Source organism: Arvicanthis niloticus, chromosome 27 (assembly GCF_011762505.2).
Source record: "Arvicanthis niloticus isolate mArvNil1 chromosome 27, mArvNil1.pat.X, whole genome shotgun sequence".
Lineage (NCBI taxonomy): Eukaryota > Metazoa > Chordata > Mammalia > Rodentia > Muridae > Arvicanthis > Arvicanthis niloticus.
This window is the reverse complement of record NC_133435.1, coordinates 17,069,933-17,084,994: the sequence shown is the minus strand read 5'-3', so window position 1 is coordinate 17,084,994 and position 15,062 is coordinate 17,069,933. Positions and strand designations below refer to the sequence as shown.

General features: G+C 38.4%; 1 protein-coding gene across 1 annotated transcript in view; it reads right to left on the bottom strand.

The window, feature by feature from the left end:
• The window catches only part of Aldh1a2 (aldehyde dehydrogenase 1 family member A2), a 78,360-nt gene that overhangs the window by 38,079 nt on the left and 25,219 nt on the right, over positions 1-15,062 (bottom strand). Inside the window, exons 2-4 of the mRNA XM_076926236.1 lie at positions 4,491-4,595; positions 4,148-4,288; positions 2,029-2,158 (exon numbers count right to left, since the gene is read on the bottom strand). Of these exons, the coding sequence (XP_076782351.1) occupies positions 2,029-2,158; positions 4,148-4,288; positions 4,491-4,595 (376 nt within the window). The remainder of the gene's footprint in view (positions 1-2,028; positions 2,159-4,147; positions 4,289-4,490; positions 4,596-15,062) is intronic.

Below are 15,062 nucleotides of genomic sequence, written 5' to 3'. Positions count from 1 at the left end.
CTGAGTCTTCCATGAATTGGTCTCAGCACTATCGCTATTCCATTACACAGTCTTGAGAAAATGTTAAGTTTGTTCTTCTGTACTTAGTCCCTGTGTCTATAACATGAGGTCAGCTTTACGGATCCCTCAGGCTCTCCGCAGTGTCTCCGCAGTGTCTCCTAAAGGTTCCTGGGGAAGAGCTGACTTCATGGCTTCCTGTCACCATCAATTCATATCCTACTAACTACCTCGGTTCTTCTCACGTGGGTGCAGCAAACAGCCCTCGCTCTCATTGTGATTAAACAGGATTGGAGTTCACCCGTCCATTCACTATTGACAGCGCCAGAACGAGCTGGCTAAGGGTAAAAGCTTAGGGTGTGATCATTATCTGCATGTTTAGCTCATTCTCCAGTTTAAGAGGTAAAACTGAAGTAAAAATGAAACTGATAAATAACTATATATGACCTGGGTAGTTTTAAATCTTTGCTATATATGTTGACATATTATAAAGCCACTTTATAACAAAATTCAGCTTAAAGTATGGACCACATTTTCCTACTTATTATAAAATCAATAAAATCATCACTCATTCAAAGGGAACCAGGAGGCACCACAACTCCTCTTTCACCCTTAGCAAACTGAGTAAAGTTTTGATCCATCCTTTATCACAGGGAAGCTATGGGCAGGAGAGGAACAGAGGACTCTGATTTGAGTTACAAAGATTGAAAGGGGGGAAATAATGCTTCTCAAGGCTACTACAGTAGAAGATACAATAAACAGGCAAAGGGAAAGTATCCAATAAATCCAAGTAATGATTATTATTAATCATCATAAGTAGGAGTTGCCAAGGGAAGGTCAAGCACGGGACTTATGGTCAGAGAGAATGGCTCCACTGAGTGCTAGGCCTGGAAATAATGGCTAGTGTTATAAAGAGACTAGCACCAGGGCCCTGGCAGATCCAACTGATAGTGCATAATTCTGCAATAGCAGCTAACAGCGGGTCTTGAGTGAGGTGGAATACAGTGTGGGGGCAAAACCACAAGTCAGAGGAAGTAGCATCTTGTTGAAGGTTCAAAATCATCACCATTCTCCTTCTTGTGAAGCCTTCTAACAAAAGGCAATCCTTCAAGAAGATAAATAAGGTGGATACTTTTTCTCTGTACCCGATTGCCCGTCTATAGTCAAAGTGCTCAAAATACAGTGCCATAATTTTTCACACACATTTTGGTTCTTGGACCTGACATTTACTAGCCAAGTGACATTGTTGAGGCAATAAGTTTTACTATCTCATAGGCATACACTCTTTAATTCCAGTTTGTCTTACTCAGGGTCTTCAGATTCTAAATGTGAAAGAACACTTAACATGTTTAATTGCTATCCAAATAAACATTCATTATTTCTTGTGTTCTAATGCCAAACAAAAACTGGGGATGTTTTGCAGAGAAATGCAGGTAACACATAAAGACTGCATGACCTCCCTAAATTCTGGACTTCATCGGAAAAGAAGTAAACAATGAAATCAAATTGATATTGAATTGTGGTGTTGCAAAAGACAAATGTTAGTGGGCTGAACCAATCTGAGAACAGATATCTACGTAACTATGACCTCCGTTACCCAATTTTCCTCAGGAGCCTCCTCCTGGCTTAGTCTTAGACTCCTCACCAAGAGGTGGGTTCACATGTCACCTGTCAGTCTCCTATAAAATTTCTTCCATCTAGTGGCTAAAATAGATACCCCTGAGTTCCCTTCTGCCCTTAAACACTTCCATACTGAGGTCTAACCTAATTCTTAGCAGTAAATCTTTGCATACCTACTCCCTATCTGACTGATAAACTGATTTAAATGGCCCTCCATACTTATATGTAGACTATCTATACACAAAAAAGGGACACAAAAAAGGTTAGTGACGTAATGTTTGCCTTATGCTTGGTTCAAGCTGACACAAGTGTCTCATTTCTGCAACGTACATGGCTTCTCTTTGTGTTTGATGAAGTACTTCTGGCAGAGCCCCACATTTCCCTTTTTTAGCATACTCATGTTTCACATACCTACAGGAATGGTCATTCCGTGAATTTTATCAGCCCAGCCTGCATAATACCTCAGGGTTTTGATGACTCCCTGCAAATCAATGTAAAAAGCTTGCAGGAATGGCTTACCGCCATTTAGGGATTCCATAGTCTGTCGGAAAAGAAATAGAATAGTTAAGACTTCAGAACTTTGTAGTGACACACTAGTTTCTTCAGAAGAAGAAATAAGGAACAGAGGGAATCCGGCTGGATGTGAGTGGTGATGCACACTTGCTCAACTCTACTTCTCCAAACAGGAAGGTGTACAGTCCCAAGAGGCTTGCTTTAGTTACTAATAAAAGACCACAATGGACACACATGTGCTATTCTATGCCTGTGTATTTTCCTTAACTAATGTCTAGATATATAAACACAATGCTTCTTTAACTGATGATAAAGAAATCCTCTGCTTGTCAAACCACCTTCTGTTATATTAATGGTCAGAGTGGAATGGAGATCTTTCAGAGAGTGCACTAGTAATTCGAATCCACAAAGAGAAGCAGGGACATCAGTTTTGTATGCATTCAACATGGATATAAAATGTTCTACACAGCTGCCAAGACCCCTGCCGAGAAGTGAAATATTCATGGTTCAGAGCAAGCTTATTTATTACCACCAAATAAACAAGATCTCCTCTAGGGAAGCCCAGACTTTAACAATTTAAGGACTGGTTTTTGTAAACATTTATGTTAACAACCATTATCTATTAAGAGTAAAGTATCTGGTCCATTTATAAAAATAGCAATAATAAACAGCTTTACATTATAAACATTATTTTAATGACATGTTCCTAAATTGATTAAGTCTGCTACAAAAACAATGACCACTGAAGCAATGAAGTAAGACTGTTTTCACTTGAGAAATACTAGGCAGTTAGATGTTTAACAAATGAAATAAACAAAAATGGCTATTTATAATTTACTGTTTCTCTCTAGAAGAACATTATATAACTCATACTGGTATAAAATTATTAATTACTGACAAAGCTAAATCTGAAATGTTTTCCATCCACTGAAGTTAAGGAACACTATTGCTGATGACAGCCCAGCTCACCTATTTACTATACAAAGCAAAGCTCATTTTCAAATGCTGCTTGTCACTACACTGGCTCACTTTTACAAAAGAAGATTCAATAAGTTCCAAAACATTTCTAAAACATTTATAAAAAACATTTACATATTCACAAATTGGATAATAGTAGTTAGCTAGCAAAGAGCCAATGTCTACAAAGCATAGAGAAAAAGCAGAGTCCATAACCAATTGAGGACCATCCAAGAATGGATCTGTGGTATCATATACTGTCTACATTCTTAAGTGCTCCTTATCTTCATTTTCAAAGAAACTAGGTATTTGGAAAAGATTTATTTTTTATTAATTAAATTGCACATGTGTGCACACACATGTGCATACATGCACATATGTATGCACATAAATACAGATGCTCATAGAAGCCAGAGGTCTGATTCCCTGGATCTGGAATTTCAGGCACTTATGAGCTGCCCTATGTGGATGCTGGGAACCTAACCCAGGTCCTCTGAACGAGGTGTACTCTTAACTGCTACGCCAATACTCCAGTCCTCAAAGCAACTTTTACTTTAAAAACAACAGCAGCAAAAACAACAAAAACCATCAGATACAATTTCCTATGTATGCTTCGTGTGTGTGTGTGTGTGTGTGTGTGTGTGTGTGATTGTTCTAGTGAAAAGAAATGGCAATCTCCATCATACTTTTAAAAACTGGCAGAAGAAACGAAGTAGAATGTATGAGGGTACACATTCTTCTTTTCTTATTTGATCTGCAAAAGAGCCACTTGGCATTTGTCTTTTATAAACAGCCTGGAGGTCCTGTTTCTTGATGCTTTTGTTTTGCTTGTCAAGTGAATGTGTTTTGCTTTGCTTGTGGGAGGTGTGAGAAAATGAGAAAGGAAGATCCTTCGTAGTGATGCAATGCTATGCCTTTTTTTTTTTTCAAAATGACACAAAAAGCTCTCCCAAAGATCTCTCATATTTCATATATATGCTATACTCTCCCTTAGCTCCCCTAAGTGACAACACTTCACAGAATACTTTCCAGCCGAGTGGTCGTTTCTTAATTTACTTACTGCAAGAGTTGCCCTGTCCCGTTCCACCAAGTCTGCAAGCTTGTCCAACAGACGTCCTCTTTCAGACGCATCCATCCTTCTCCACACAGAACCGAGAGAGAAGGCCAGGCGGGCTGCCTGCACTGCCTTGTCTATATCCACCTGTTACAGAAAAAGAGGCACAACTGGAGAAACACTACACACACATGCACATTCACACACAGAGACACACACACACACACAAACCCTACATGCTGTCATCAAAGAAAAACGATACTTTAAACCTAAGCTGGCATCTAGAGCACATACTCGTTGTTTGCTGCTATGGGTGGGTTCCACGAGGGATCTTCTACGCAATACACACCTTGTCTGCTTCTTGAACTTCGCACACTTGCTCTCCTGTGGCTGGATTACAGACAGGGAACACTCTCCCACTCTCTGAGTTCTGCCATTCATTGTTAATAAAGATCTACAGAAGGACACAACAAAATGGGATATGAGATCTGGGAGATCAGAAGACAAGACAAGCAATATGGAGGCAGCATGGTAACACCACTCCTATTCCCTTACAAATGCAGACATAGATTCTGAAGTGTTGAAAGACATTCAGAACAGTATCAAGTCCAACCTTCCTCCTAAAGCAGGAAGAATATATTCTCATGACAGCTGCTTCATCCAAAGATGTAGTAGTAATCTTAACTTCAGTGAACATGTCAACCAATCAGAGTGCCCTTCCATCAATAAATACAGAAAGACAAAGTGTCTTGTGCACAATCCCACACCAAGGCTAACAGTACTGCTAGTCCAATTTCTGGCCATTATCTACAGGGGTAAAACCCTGGGTCAAAGTGAGGGTCCTTAGGACTTTCATACCAGTTTCTCTGTTGGAAGCATGAGGGAATCTTCAAGAAACATGAATGGTGCTAGAATAAGTATTTCCCTAATTATAGTCAGCTCCTGAACTAAAAATTGACTGTACCCAGTCTAACCAGTGAGTTAAACAAGTCACAAGGCACATGTGTTAGCAAAACCAAAAGGGTTCTAGAACTTGCAAACTGGTCTAAGATTTTATTAGAGGATTTTAAAGAGCTCTTCCCAGTGGCCCCACTCCTTAGTGTTTGAAATAACACTACTGTCTCCTGGATTCAAGTTTACTTTCTAAGTTTTCTTATGGTGTATATTTTTAAGAGTTGCATGACTTCCATTATTTCTTGGAGATTTTCTAAAGATTAAATAGAAAATTATTTATATACATGGGTGCCCATTTTGGCACATGTGTGGAGATCAGAAGACAACTTGTGGGGTTTGCTGTCTCTTTCCACTATGTAGATTCCAGGGAACAAACTCAGGTAGCCAGACTTGACAGCAAGTGCCTTTATCCACAAAAACAAAACAAAACGAACAAACAAAACCACACCAACCAACCAAACAATAGGACAAAACTTGTTTTTTTTTTTTTCTAGATCCATTGATCACTTTAAAAGTGTAAGATAAACTGGAGGAATTTAAAGTTGTCTAACGTTCCCTGCATCTTGAAACACTGTACTAGTTTGTTATCTGAGGACTGATTTCTTCATTGTTGCACAGCAAAGATTTCCTGTTAATGCTTCAAAAAAATAAAAACAAGTAAATGAACTCATGGGCTTGTATGGAAACAAGTCAGTCACCATGATCAGGCTGACCTTCAGTTCCCCAGTTACAACGACCACAGCCAGACATGTCAAGAAGCTAGAAAACAGTTCAGAGACATCATCTTGGTCATATGTTTTAACCTTTTATTGAACAGCGTTAAGAATTCAGAATTAAGTTTCTCTATCATGGGACAGAGGGCAGTTAACAGAGAAAGATGCTTCATGATCCTTAGATCAGAAGGTGGAGGCAGAGACACCTCACGTTTTGGTGAGGGTGCAAGGGCTATCTAGTAAAATCTTTGGCTAAGAAGCTCTAAGATGTATTTCCTCAAACTCTAAACAGAGACTTAGCCTATGGTCGTATAGCTCAGTGATAGAATGTTTGCCTCATGTACATGATTCAAGATTTGATCTCCAAAATGGGGTTTGGGGCTGCTAGAAAACAACAGCACCGCCCCCCCCCCCGAAAAAAGAGAAGAATCACTCAATAGGAATTTAATCATTTAATATTTTATAAGAAGGCTACCAAGGCACCAAGCCATCTTGTTTTAATAGAAATATACATGATAATTCTTTTATCTTTATGACATCTGTGGGTCATCTTTACTTAATACAACATGAATAAAACAAAAAGTGAAAGGCCTTTAAACGATTATATTAAATAAATAAATAAATAAATAATAAATTATAATATTTTAAAAGTGGACATCTCCTTTACAAAATAATGAGCCTTGGAACTTTTGGGAAGATTGCACTGAGTGAAGGCAGGGGCAGGACGAACCAGAAGCACTGACCTAGTGCAACCCAGCTCAGAGCTGTAAAACTCTGGAATCTATATTTGAGATGAGGGAGATGCCCAGATTGCATGTGGCAGCTGCTGTGCAGGTGACTGTGCTCACCCACTGTGCTTGCTTCAGTTAACGAGTCAACACCCAGGTCAGTATGGAATGGCAGTGTCACTTGACACGCCTCAGTTCTTACCTTGTTCTCATCAGCCCATTATTCTTACTCTATAATTTGCAAAATTCACTGAAAATGTAAAACCTTGTTGAAAATATTAGAAAGGGTTCATTTGAATCAGAAGGCAAATGTGTATTCTGCTCGGTATACAGTGTTGATGTTACGCAGGGGTACCCAATGGCCAATAACGGGATCCGAGTCTCTCCTAGAACTCTGGTGCTCTTCTTTGTGGTCCACACTCAGTGTCTGCACTGTTCCCACTTGGCTCTGTGCTACAGTTGTTCCTTCCTCCAGCTCAGCAATTCTTACATTACTTGGGCCTAAGCTGCTAGTTTCAAGGTTATGTTTATTTCTAAAACTTCTTTTTTTGTTATTCGAAATAACCAATGATAGCAACTGATTATTACCCATGGAATGACAAGGGCGTCTGATATTTAGTGATATAGTTTAATGAATAAACAAGTAGCAGGTAAAGTTCCCCCAGTCAAATTCCAGGTAGCAGGTGCGGGGGAACAGGGGCGTTGGATGCTCAGCACCCGTCAAACATTGCAGTCATCTCCACTGAAGGAAAAATCAGTAGGAAAACTTTTAATGAAAACATGGAGATTCCTGTATTCATGCCTCAAGGATCTCCTTTCCATACTTATTTCTTGCAAAGAGAAAACTACTACTTGGCAACCACCAAGCAGTCCTGAGATCAGACTTGATAGAAGTGATGAGACAAATTGCTAACAGTCTGCTCCTTGTGTGAAGTCTGAGAGGTGTGAGGTCTCCTCTGCAGCGTTTCTCCCCAAAGATATAACTTGGGTTTAATCAGGGCAAACTCTGGCTAATCTAAATTAAACAGCACCCAACAAAACAGCTGCCCATGCTTTTCTACAGAGCCAAGATCATAAAGGGAGGAAAGGAGCAGTAAGCCAACAAAAATGATTGCATCCTGTTACCATGGACTAGCTCCTGGACGAGAGGGAGGCAAGAAGAGATGAGATAGTGAGACAATTTATAAACTGATAAAAAGCTTAATGTTAGAGAATAATATGCCAATGTCAAATTTCTGATTTTTAATATTATACTGTGGTTATTTGAGCACATCTAGAGAATCTAGGTGAAGATTTAACACTAGTTTTCAACTTACTGTTGATTGGAATTATTTAAAAACTAAAATGTTTAGAGTTATGAGGCCTCATCTAAAGCCTTTTTTTTTTTTACTATGAAGTGTCAAAACAAACATTTTGAATGAAGAAATAAATGGTTACACACTTTCCTTTTTTCCAAAGTATCTTTTAAAGTTCAGTTTGTGGAAAATAAAACAACTCAAAGACTAACTGAAAATATGAACCTATGTTGCCAAAAAATGTTTAATTTAATGTTTTTCATGTTATTTCCACTCAAAGGCCTGTTAGCAAAATATTAGGAAATTCTATTTTACAGTGTTACGGGTTTCAGGGTGAGTGTAAGGAAAAATGTGAATTTCCCCCTCTAGAGTGCTTCAAAATAGAAAAAAGTATCTGACTCCCAGTCTGACTATTGCTTAATTTCTTTATAAATGACAAGCATTCATTTTTAACATAATTTTGTGGTGTGAGTAAAGGCAAAAGAAACAGATGGCCCATAAATAAGGAACCTGCCCTTTTCAGGTTCCTAAGAGGATGGGACAAATTAGCTTGCGAACATTAACTTTATTTTCATGGTTGCAAAATGTCCCATTGACGTTTTACAGGTTGTTGTTGGTATTAAAAGACATACTGGATATGGTGGGCCCTTTTAATTGACGTTACTGGAGTGGGATGCCAGTCGGGAAGGGACATGAATCACTGTCTAACATCTTTACAGATAAGATTAGAAATACAATGCGTCTGCATCAAGACACAATCTCAAACACAGTGAAAAATGAAGGCTTTATTTGGGCAAGACGTTTTCATTATGTTCTGTTGCACTTTATACAAAAGGATCCGTGTAACAAAAGCACAAGTTGAGTAATATCATATTGGAACACACTATGAACACACCATTCAAGCATCAGACTGTTAGTGTCTCTGACCCTCCCGAGTGCTTCTCCATGATCCTACCTCCAGCTCGACCTGTCCTGTTACTAGACTTAACAACTAGCTGGACTTTTTATTCACTGGTTTTACGTATCTTCTTTACTTTTCTTTCCCTGGTATACTAATTATTAGAAGCAGCTCTCTATTTGTGACTCTCATCTCAATCCTGTGGAATAGGATGTCTGTATCTTTATATTCAACATTGTATCTGTTCGTCCTATGATAACTGAGAAATCTAAGTTTCAACCTTGAAGTGAACTTGTCAGTGTAGGCCTTCACTCCATCATCTTTCTCTTTACAAATATTAGGTTATTTATTGACTTCTTCTTGTATCATACTGTTTCATTACTAGACTTTTAGTTAGTCAGTCTTAAGTTGGATAACACTAACCTTCCAACTTTGTCCTCTTTGGATAGTTAACTATCCTGGGTCTTTTGCCTTTTCATATTCACCTTAGAATCTGTTTGCTGATGGCTACAAAGTAATTTACTAAAACTTTTGTGATTTTAGTTAATCTATAGATCAAGGTAAAAAGAGCTGACTTCTAACATACCAAGTCTTCCTATCCATGGGTTGTTGAGATCTCTCTTGAATTATTTTAGCTGAACTATGGCTTATAAAGAATATATTCTTCTAAAGATACTGAAGCCAATCTCTCCCATCTGCCTACTCCCTCAATGGTACTGTATATTTTAAAATTTAAATTCCAGTGCTTGTTTCTTGTATAAAGGATGCTCCTGAAACCTTGTTGTAATCTCTCACTAGTCTTAAGAAGCTTCCTATTCTGGAGTAAAGGGTAGTGTCCTAGAGATTTTACAACAATCACTTCATTTATAAGCAAAGGCCATTTCATTTCTTCCTTCTCAGACCATATACTTTTATCTCCTTTTCTAAGCTTACTGACTAACCAGGAATTCATTACAATATTAAAGATGAGTGACTGACTGTAGGGGACACCTTGCCTTCTTCCAGTGTTAAGAATGAAAGTATCTAGTTTCTCACCATTAAACATACTTATTGCTCTACATTTTATATAAATGGCCTTTATCAAGTTGAGGAAATTCTCTTTCCACTCCTACTTTGTTGAGAGGTGTTTTGTCTTGACTGGGTATTAAGATTTTGTTAAACATTTTCCCTGTAGCAACATGATGATACAGTTTTTTTCCTATCAGTTCATTGGTCAGGAAACATACTGGTGTCTATTCTTATGTTGTTGGACTAAAATTTGCTAACATTTTTGTTGAAGGTTTGGCAATCATGTGCATGAGAGTCTGCTTTGTAGTTTTCTTTTCTTATCAATCCTTTATATAGTTTTGGTATTTGGATAATGATAGCCCCATAAAATAAATTAATGTTACCCTAGTCTACCTTCTAGAATAGAATGTAAAGAATTTATATGTTTGATACAAAACATCTGGATTCGATGCTTTTAAGTTTATTAATTACCAGCTCAATTTCTTGGATACATTTAAATTTTTTAAATTTATTTTCCTTGTTTTAGATTTGGCTGAATGCATCTCTAAAAGAATTTGTTCATTTTACTTAAATTATCAAATTTGTGGGTCCATGTGTTCATAATACTTTTATTTTTTTAATTTTAATTTAATACTTTTAAATGTCTTGTTTTTATTCCTAATAGAGTAATTTGGATTTTCTCACTTTGGCTAGCTAGGCTAACAGTTTGCTACTTATTGATTTAAAAAAAATTAGCTCATTTCTGCTATCATTTTTTAAAAACATTATTTTCTTCTGTTTAGTCTAGGCTTACATAGTTCTTCATTCTCTGGTTTCCTAAAACAGAAGCTTGATTTTTCTTTTAATATATACATTCAATATTATTTTGATGCTTTATTTGTATTTAGTTCAAAATATTTTCACTTTCTCTTGAGTTTTTTCCATTGGCCCTGGTGTAGTTTACAATTGCTGTTTAGTCTCCAAGCATTACAAGGAAATGGGACTGTACAGCTATCTTTCTGTTCTAGTTCAATCCCTCTGTGGTCTGAAAGCATATTTGTCTTATTTCTACTGTTTGGAATTTGTTAAATGGTGTCTGTAGTCCTGGATGTGGTCCATCTTGCTGGCTGTTCTCTGAGCATCCTGCTGTGCTGAGTGGGTTTATCTTACCGTTCTTAGAATTAGCACCTGTATTTGCCACTAGAGAAAATATAGCTTTTGTGGTTTCCTTTAGCTCTCTGTTCATTTTCACAGCGTTGTTCTTTTTCATTATTAAAAGTAACAGCTGTATTGTAAGGATATCTGCTCTTAGTATTTTTCTTTCATACTGAAACATTTCATATTACAACAGATGATTATATATTAACATATATAATAAGGCAGAGACTGGGGAAAAAAGCTTCTTTAGAAATGCCATGATTATTTACATAGAAATTCCTAAGAAATCTACAAAAAGAGGATTAAATTTAGCACTCATAGTATGCAAGATCAATATATGATTGACATACTATCAAAACTCTCTGGAAACTGAAATTTAAATATATTTACTTGTGCACATTTGTAATATTTGTCCAAGATCTAGTTGCACTGTGACAGAAAGAATGGTAAAGGGCACGCTTTCCTTCACTGATTAAATCAAAGGCTCATGTCACTATTTCCAGCAGCAACTACTATCCTCCAAAACCACAGAAATTTAAAAGTTCTTGCCTTAAGTAAAGTCTAAAAAAGAAGAGCTGTGGATCATGCTTGCAATGCAACAACTCATAAGATTAAGAGATCTGTACAACCCTCTGACATCTTCCCTGTCAGATAAACTGACAAAACATAAATAAGGGGAATGTGGAACTAAGCAACAATCTAATGAGGGGCTAATACGCAAAAATCTTATTGTATAGAAAAAGAAAGCCCTATGCAATCTTTATTAAAGGAAACCCGGACTTGTTTGTAAGTACTACTGAAAACTCAAAGAAAATCTATCCTCTGCTGTCTTGGGACTTACAATAATATTTCACAGATGAGACTGCTTTCAGGAAAGTTAAATGATGTAAGGCATTCTGTGATTTAGTGCCAAGATGGACAGCAGAGATAAGCATTGCAAATGTTCTCTACAGAGAAGGGAGGTATTGGGCGATGGTGTGGCTGAAATGTTAGAAGAATACTCCAGGAAACAAGAAATGACGAGGGAGGGTGACCTGGGGTAGGTAGGAAGGTAGAAGACAGAAACTCTATCCCTAATAAAACGATTCCGCTGGCCTGGCAGGCCCTTTTTGACTACAGCCCCTTTCTGGGGACCATCTGATATCCGTCCAGGCTGAAGTGTGGCAGAGAAGAAAGGCACGGTTAGCTTTTCCTCCCATTGCCAATTCCCGGCCCTACAGAAAGCTCACAGGATTGAGCATCCTCTGGCCCTTCAACATCATCCCCTACCACAACATCCTCCTCATGGGAGGGGGTGAACACTCAGGGAAGCAAGGCTCAGGAATCATGGAAATCCATACAAACAACAGCAAGTAAATCCAAAACCACAGGAGAAGCAGCTAGGCACAGAAACAGGAAGCTATGCCAAAAGAGAAACAAATCTCAGGGTTATCAATTCATCCCACATTTATAAAGGACAAAGATAAAACGGGGTGAAAATATCATGGGAGAAAATACGAGTTTCTAATGTTACATAAAGTCACTAAAATAGTGCTAAAAACTTATTTTTTAAGTATAGTTCTGTTAAAATAGAAGAGGCCCCAAAACAATATCACAGAGTTGATGTTGTAAATAAATGCATAGAGAAGAAATTTGTGAACTAAAGGCGAGGAAACAGGAAGAAACACACAGAGCAATAAATGACTAGGGAAGATATTCCAGAACAGCAGGTGAGGGAACAGACAGAAAAGGAACACAGTGACAGAAAGAGGATTTCACTCCCTCAAGAACTCATAATGTAAGCACTGACACTCTGAATTACCCCAGCTTAATAACTAGCTCTGTTTTTCTTTTCTCAACATGAAAACCGGCCCTTTGTTTTTGTTTTTAAGCAAACAGAGAGCCTGGAACATGAAAACAAGCAAACCAGAGCTGTCAGGCAGATGTAATGATCATGCTATGAGATCTCTTAATTTACTGTAGGCTTGAGTCCTGCTCTTGGCTTCAGCAGTCTGCAGTTCGTTAATACCTTCCACAGTGGGGGAGGAAATGCAGGAGTGTGCTCATGCTTGAGTAGTGTCGGAATGATGGTTGTAAGTGTGTGTCCTTGATCCCAAAGAGTCTGAGAAGTCATGCAAAGACATGGAAAAATAAAGGCCAGGGGCCAGACCCTGAAGTCAGAAGTCTTAGAGGCTGCATGTAGGCAATGTACCCAAAGGACGTGGGGGTCAATGGGACTCAGAAGAATTTGCTTCCTTTTTTATAATGCCAAATAAATCTCTAGTATCATGAATATCAGTGTCATCCTACCCTTGTCTCCTTGTTTGTTAACCTCAGAATTTTCCTATGTGGCCTCTCCTCTCATTTTTCTTTTCCAAAAACCTAACCAAAATTGAACTCGAGGGGTTGTGCCTCTTAGCCATGGGCTTCTATGGTCTCTTTTACTAGGACCCCTGCCCTCCCCCTTCTCTGTGTTTCTTATCTCTTTCACCAATATTTGTTGAGTGTCTACTCTCTTCTAGACACCGTGCTTCCTAGGGTCTCCTAGATTTGTTTTCCTTCTTCTCTAGGCCAAGGGCATTATGTCTCTCAGTCTAAACACATCTGTCTATCTTTGGCATATGATCCCATCAGTAAGAGGGCCAAAGAGGGTCCTGACTCACCATTCCAAGAGACAAAGACCAGGGCTTCAATATACATATCAAATCATATGCAAATAATTGTTAAGAGGAAATAAATGACTCCTGAGACCAAATCACATGCAGAAAGCAGGCTTGGCTAAAACAAAACCAATTATGTATACTCTACTGTCCCATAAGTCCTAACTGTGCTACTGGCATCTGTTGTACTAAAAATAGGAAGAAACAGTCAAGTGGGTGGTTTTGATAGACACTGGTTGGATGACAGCATCTGGGACTCTGTTGGAGCAACATGGCATCAAAGCCAAGCACACACACCAGTATCAGTTGTGACACAGTTCCAAACTGGAAGAAACTAGACTTGCCGTCGGTCTGTGTTGCAGGCAATGGGAACTGCTACCGGTCCTGGTTAGTGTTCATTTCTTCCTGTTCCACTTTCTATAAACAAGGTAATGCCTATACAAGCTCATTACTGTAAACTGAGCACATTTAAATTGGTAGTAAAACCAGAGTATTTACTCTAGTGCGTGTATAAAGTGCCTCGTCTAAGGTTTTGGAAATGTTTCAAGTTTTGAAACCAAGCAGCTGGCAGCTTTACAAGCCAAACCTTACACTGAAATCCCTCACTCTGGAAAGTCTTTTGGTGTCCCGTGTCAGGTAGTACCATTCAGCAGACATTCATCTCCTCCCGCCCCTTGGATTCTTTCACCATAAATTTGCATTCACGGGGCTCTTATAACTCTTGCAGCACTCCAGGCTCCAATGGCTGTTGATTAAATGTATGTATCCTGTGCATTCAATCTGACTTTCATTATGGTCACTTCGTAAAACCGCCATGGGCTGGACAAGCGATGACACATAGCAAGAACCTGGAATCCCTGCAAAGTCTCAGATGAGAATTTTTTCTCTCTCTCTCTTTCCCCCTCTTTATTAATAGTGACCATTTTGTGGCCTAGCTCTAAATCAGCCAGTGTATTTGACAGCAAATGTTCCTATCTATGGATTATATATAACCCGTTCTAAACACCAGATGAAAAAGGGATAACCCCAAGAAAGGAAGGGCTTGCTTCCATGTAAATCATGTTACAAATTGGACAACACCCAGCGAGTTCATTGTTCGCCCTCAATTGTGAAGGCCATTCCCATTTACTATTCCCCTGGAATGGATGTTAATTAAGGCCGACTGAGACCATAAATCACCCTGAGAGTTTTACAATGTAATTCAGCATTAAGCATATGTATTTAAATAAAAAGTAACTGATTAACCACTAGTGCCTTTCCAGAAGTTGCTGGGGCCATTTCTTTATAATAGAGGCATGTCACTTTTCATTTTTGTGGAGAGAAAATGGAAGAAGTATTATCTTCTTTAAAAGGTAATAGTTAGGATACTTAAGGGATTCATGACACTGTTTATTATGAGAAAGAGGAACGGAAAAGAACAGGGGAAAAGAGAGAACAAAAAGGTTAGGGGAGGCGACTGGCACCTATTCCTTATCTCCTTTATCATTACTCCTTTTGGTCCGAACATTCACTATGCATCTACTCCATGTTAGGCACCATGCTAGGCACT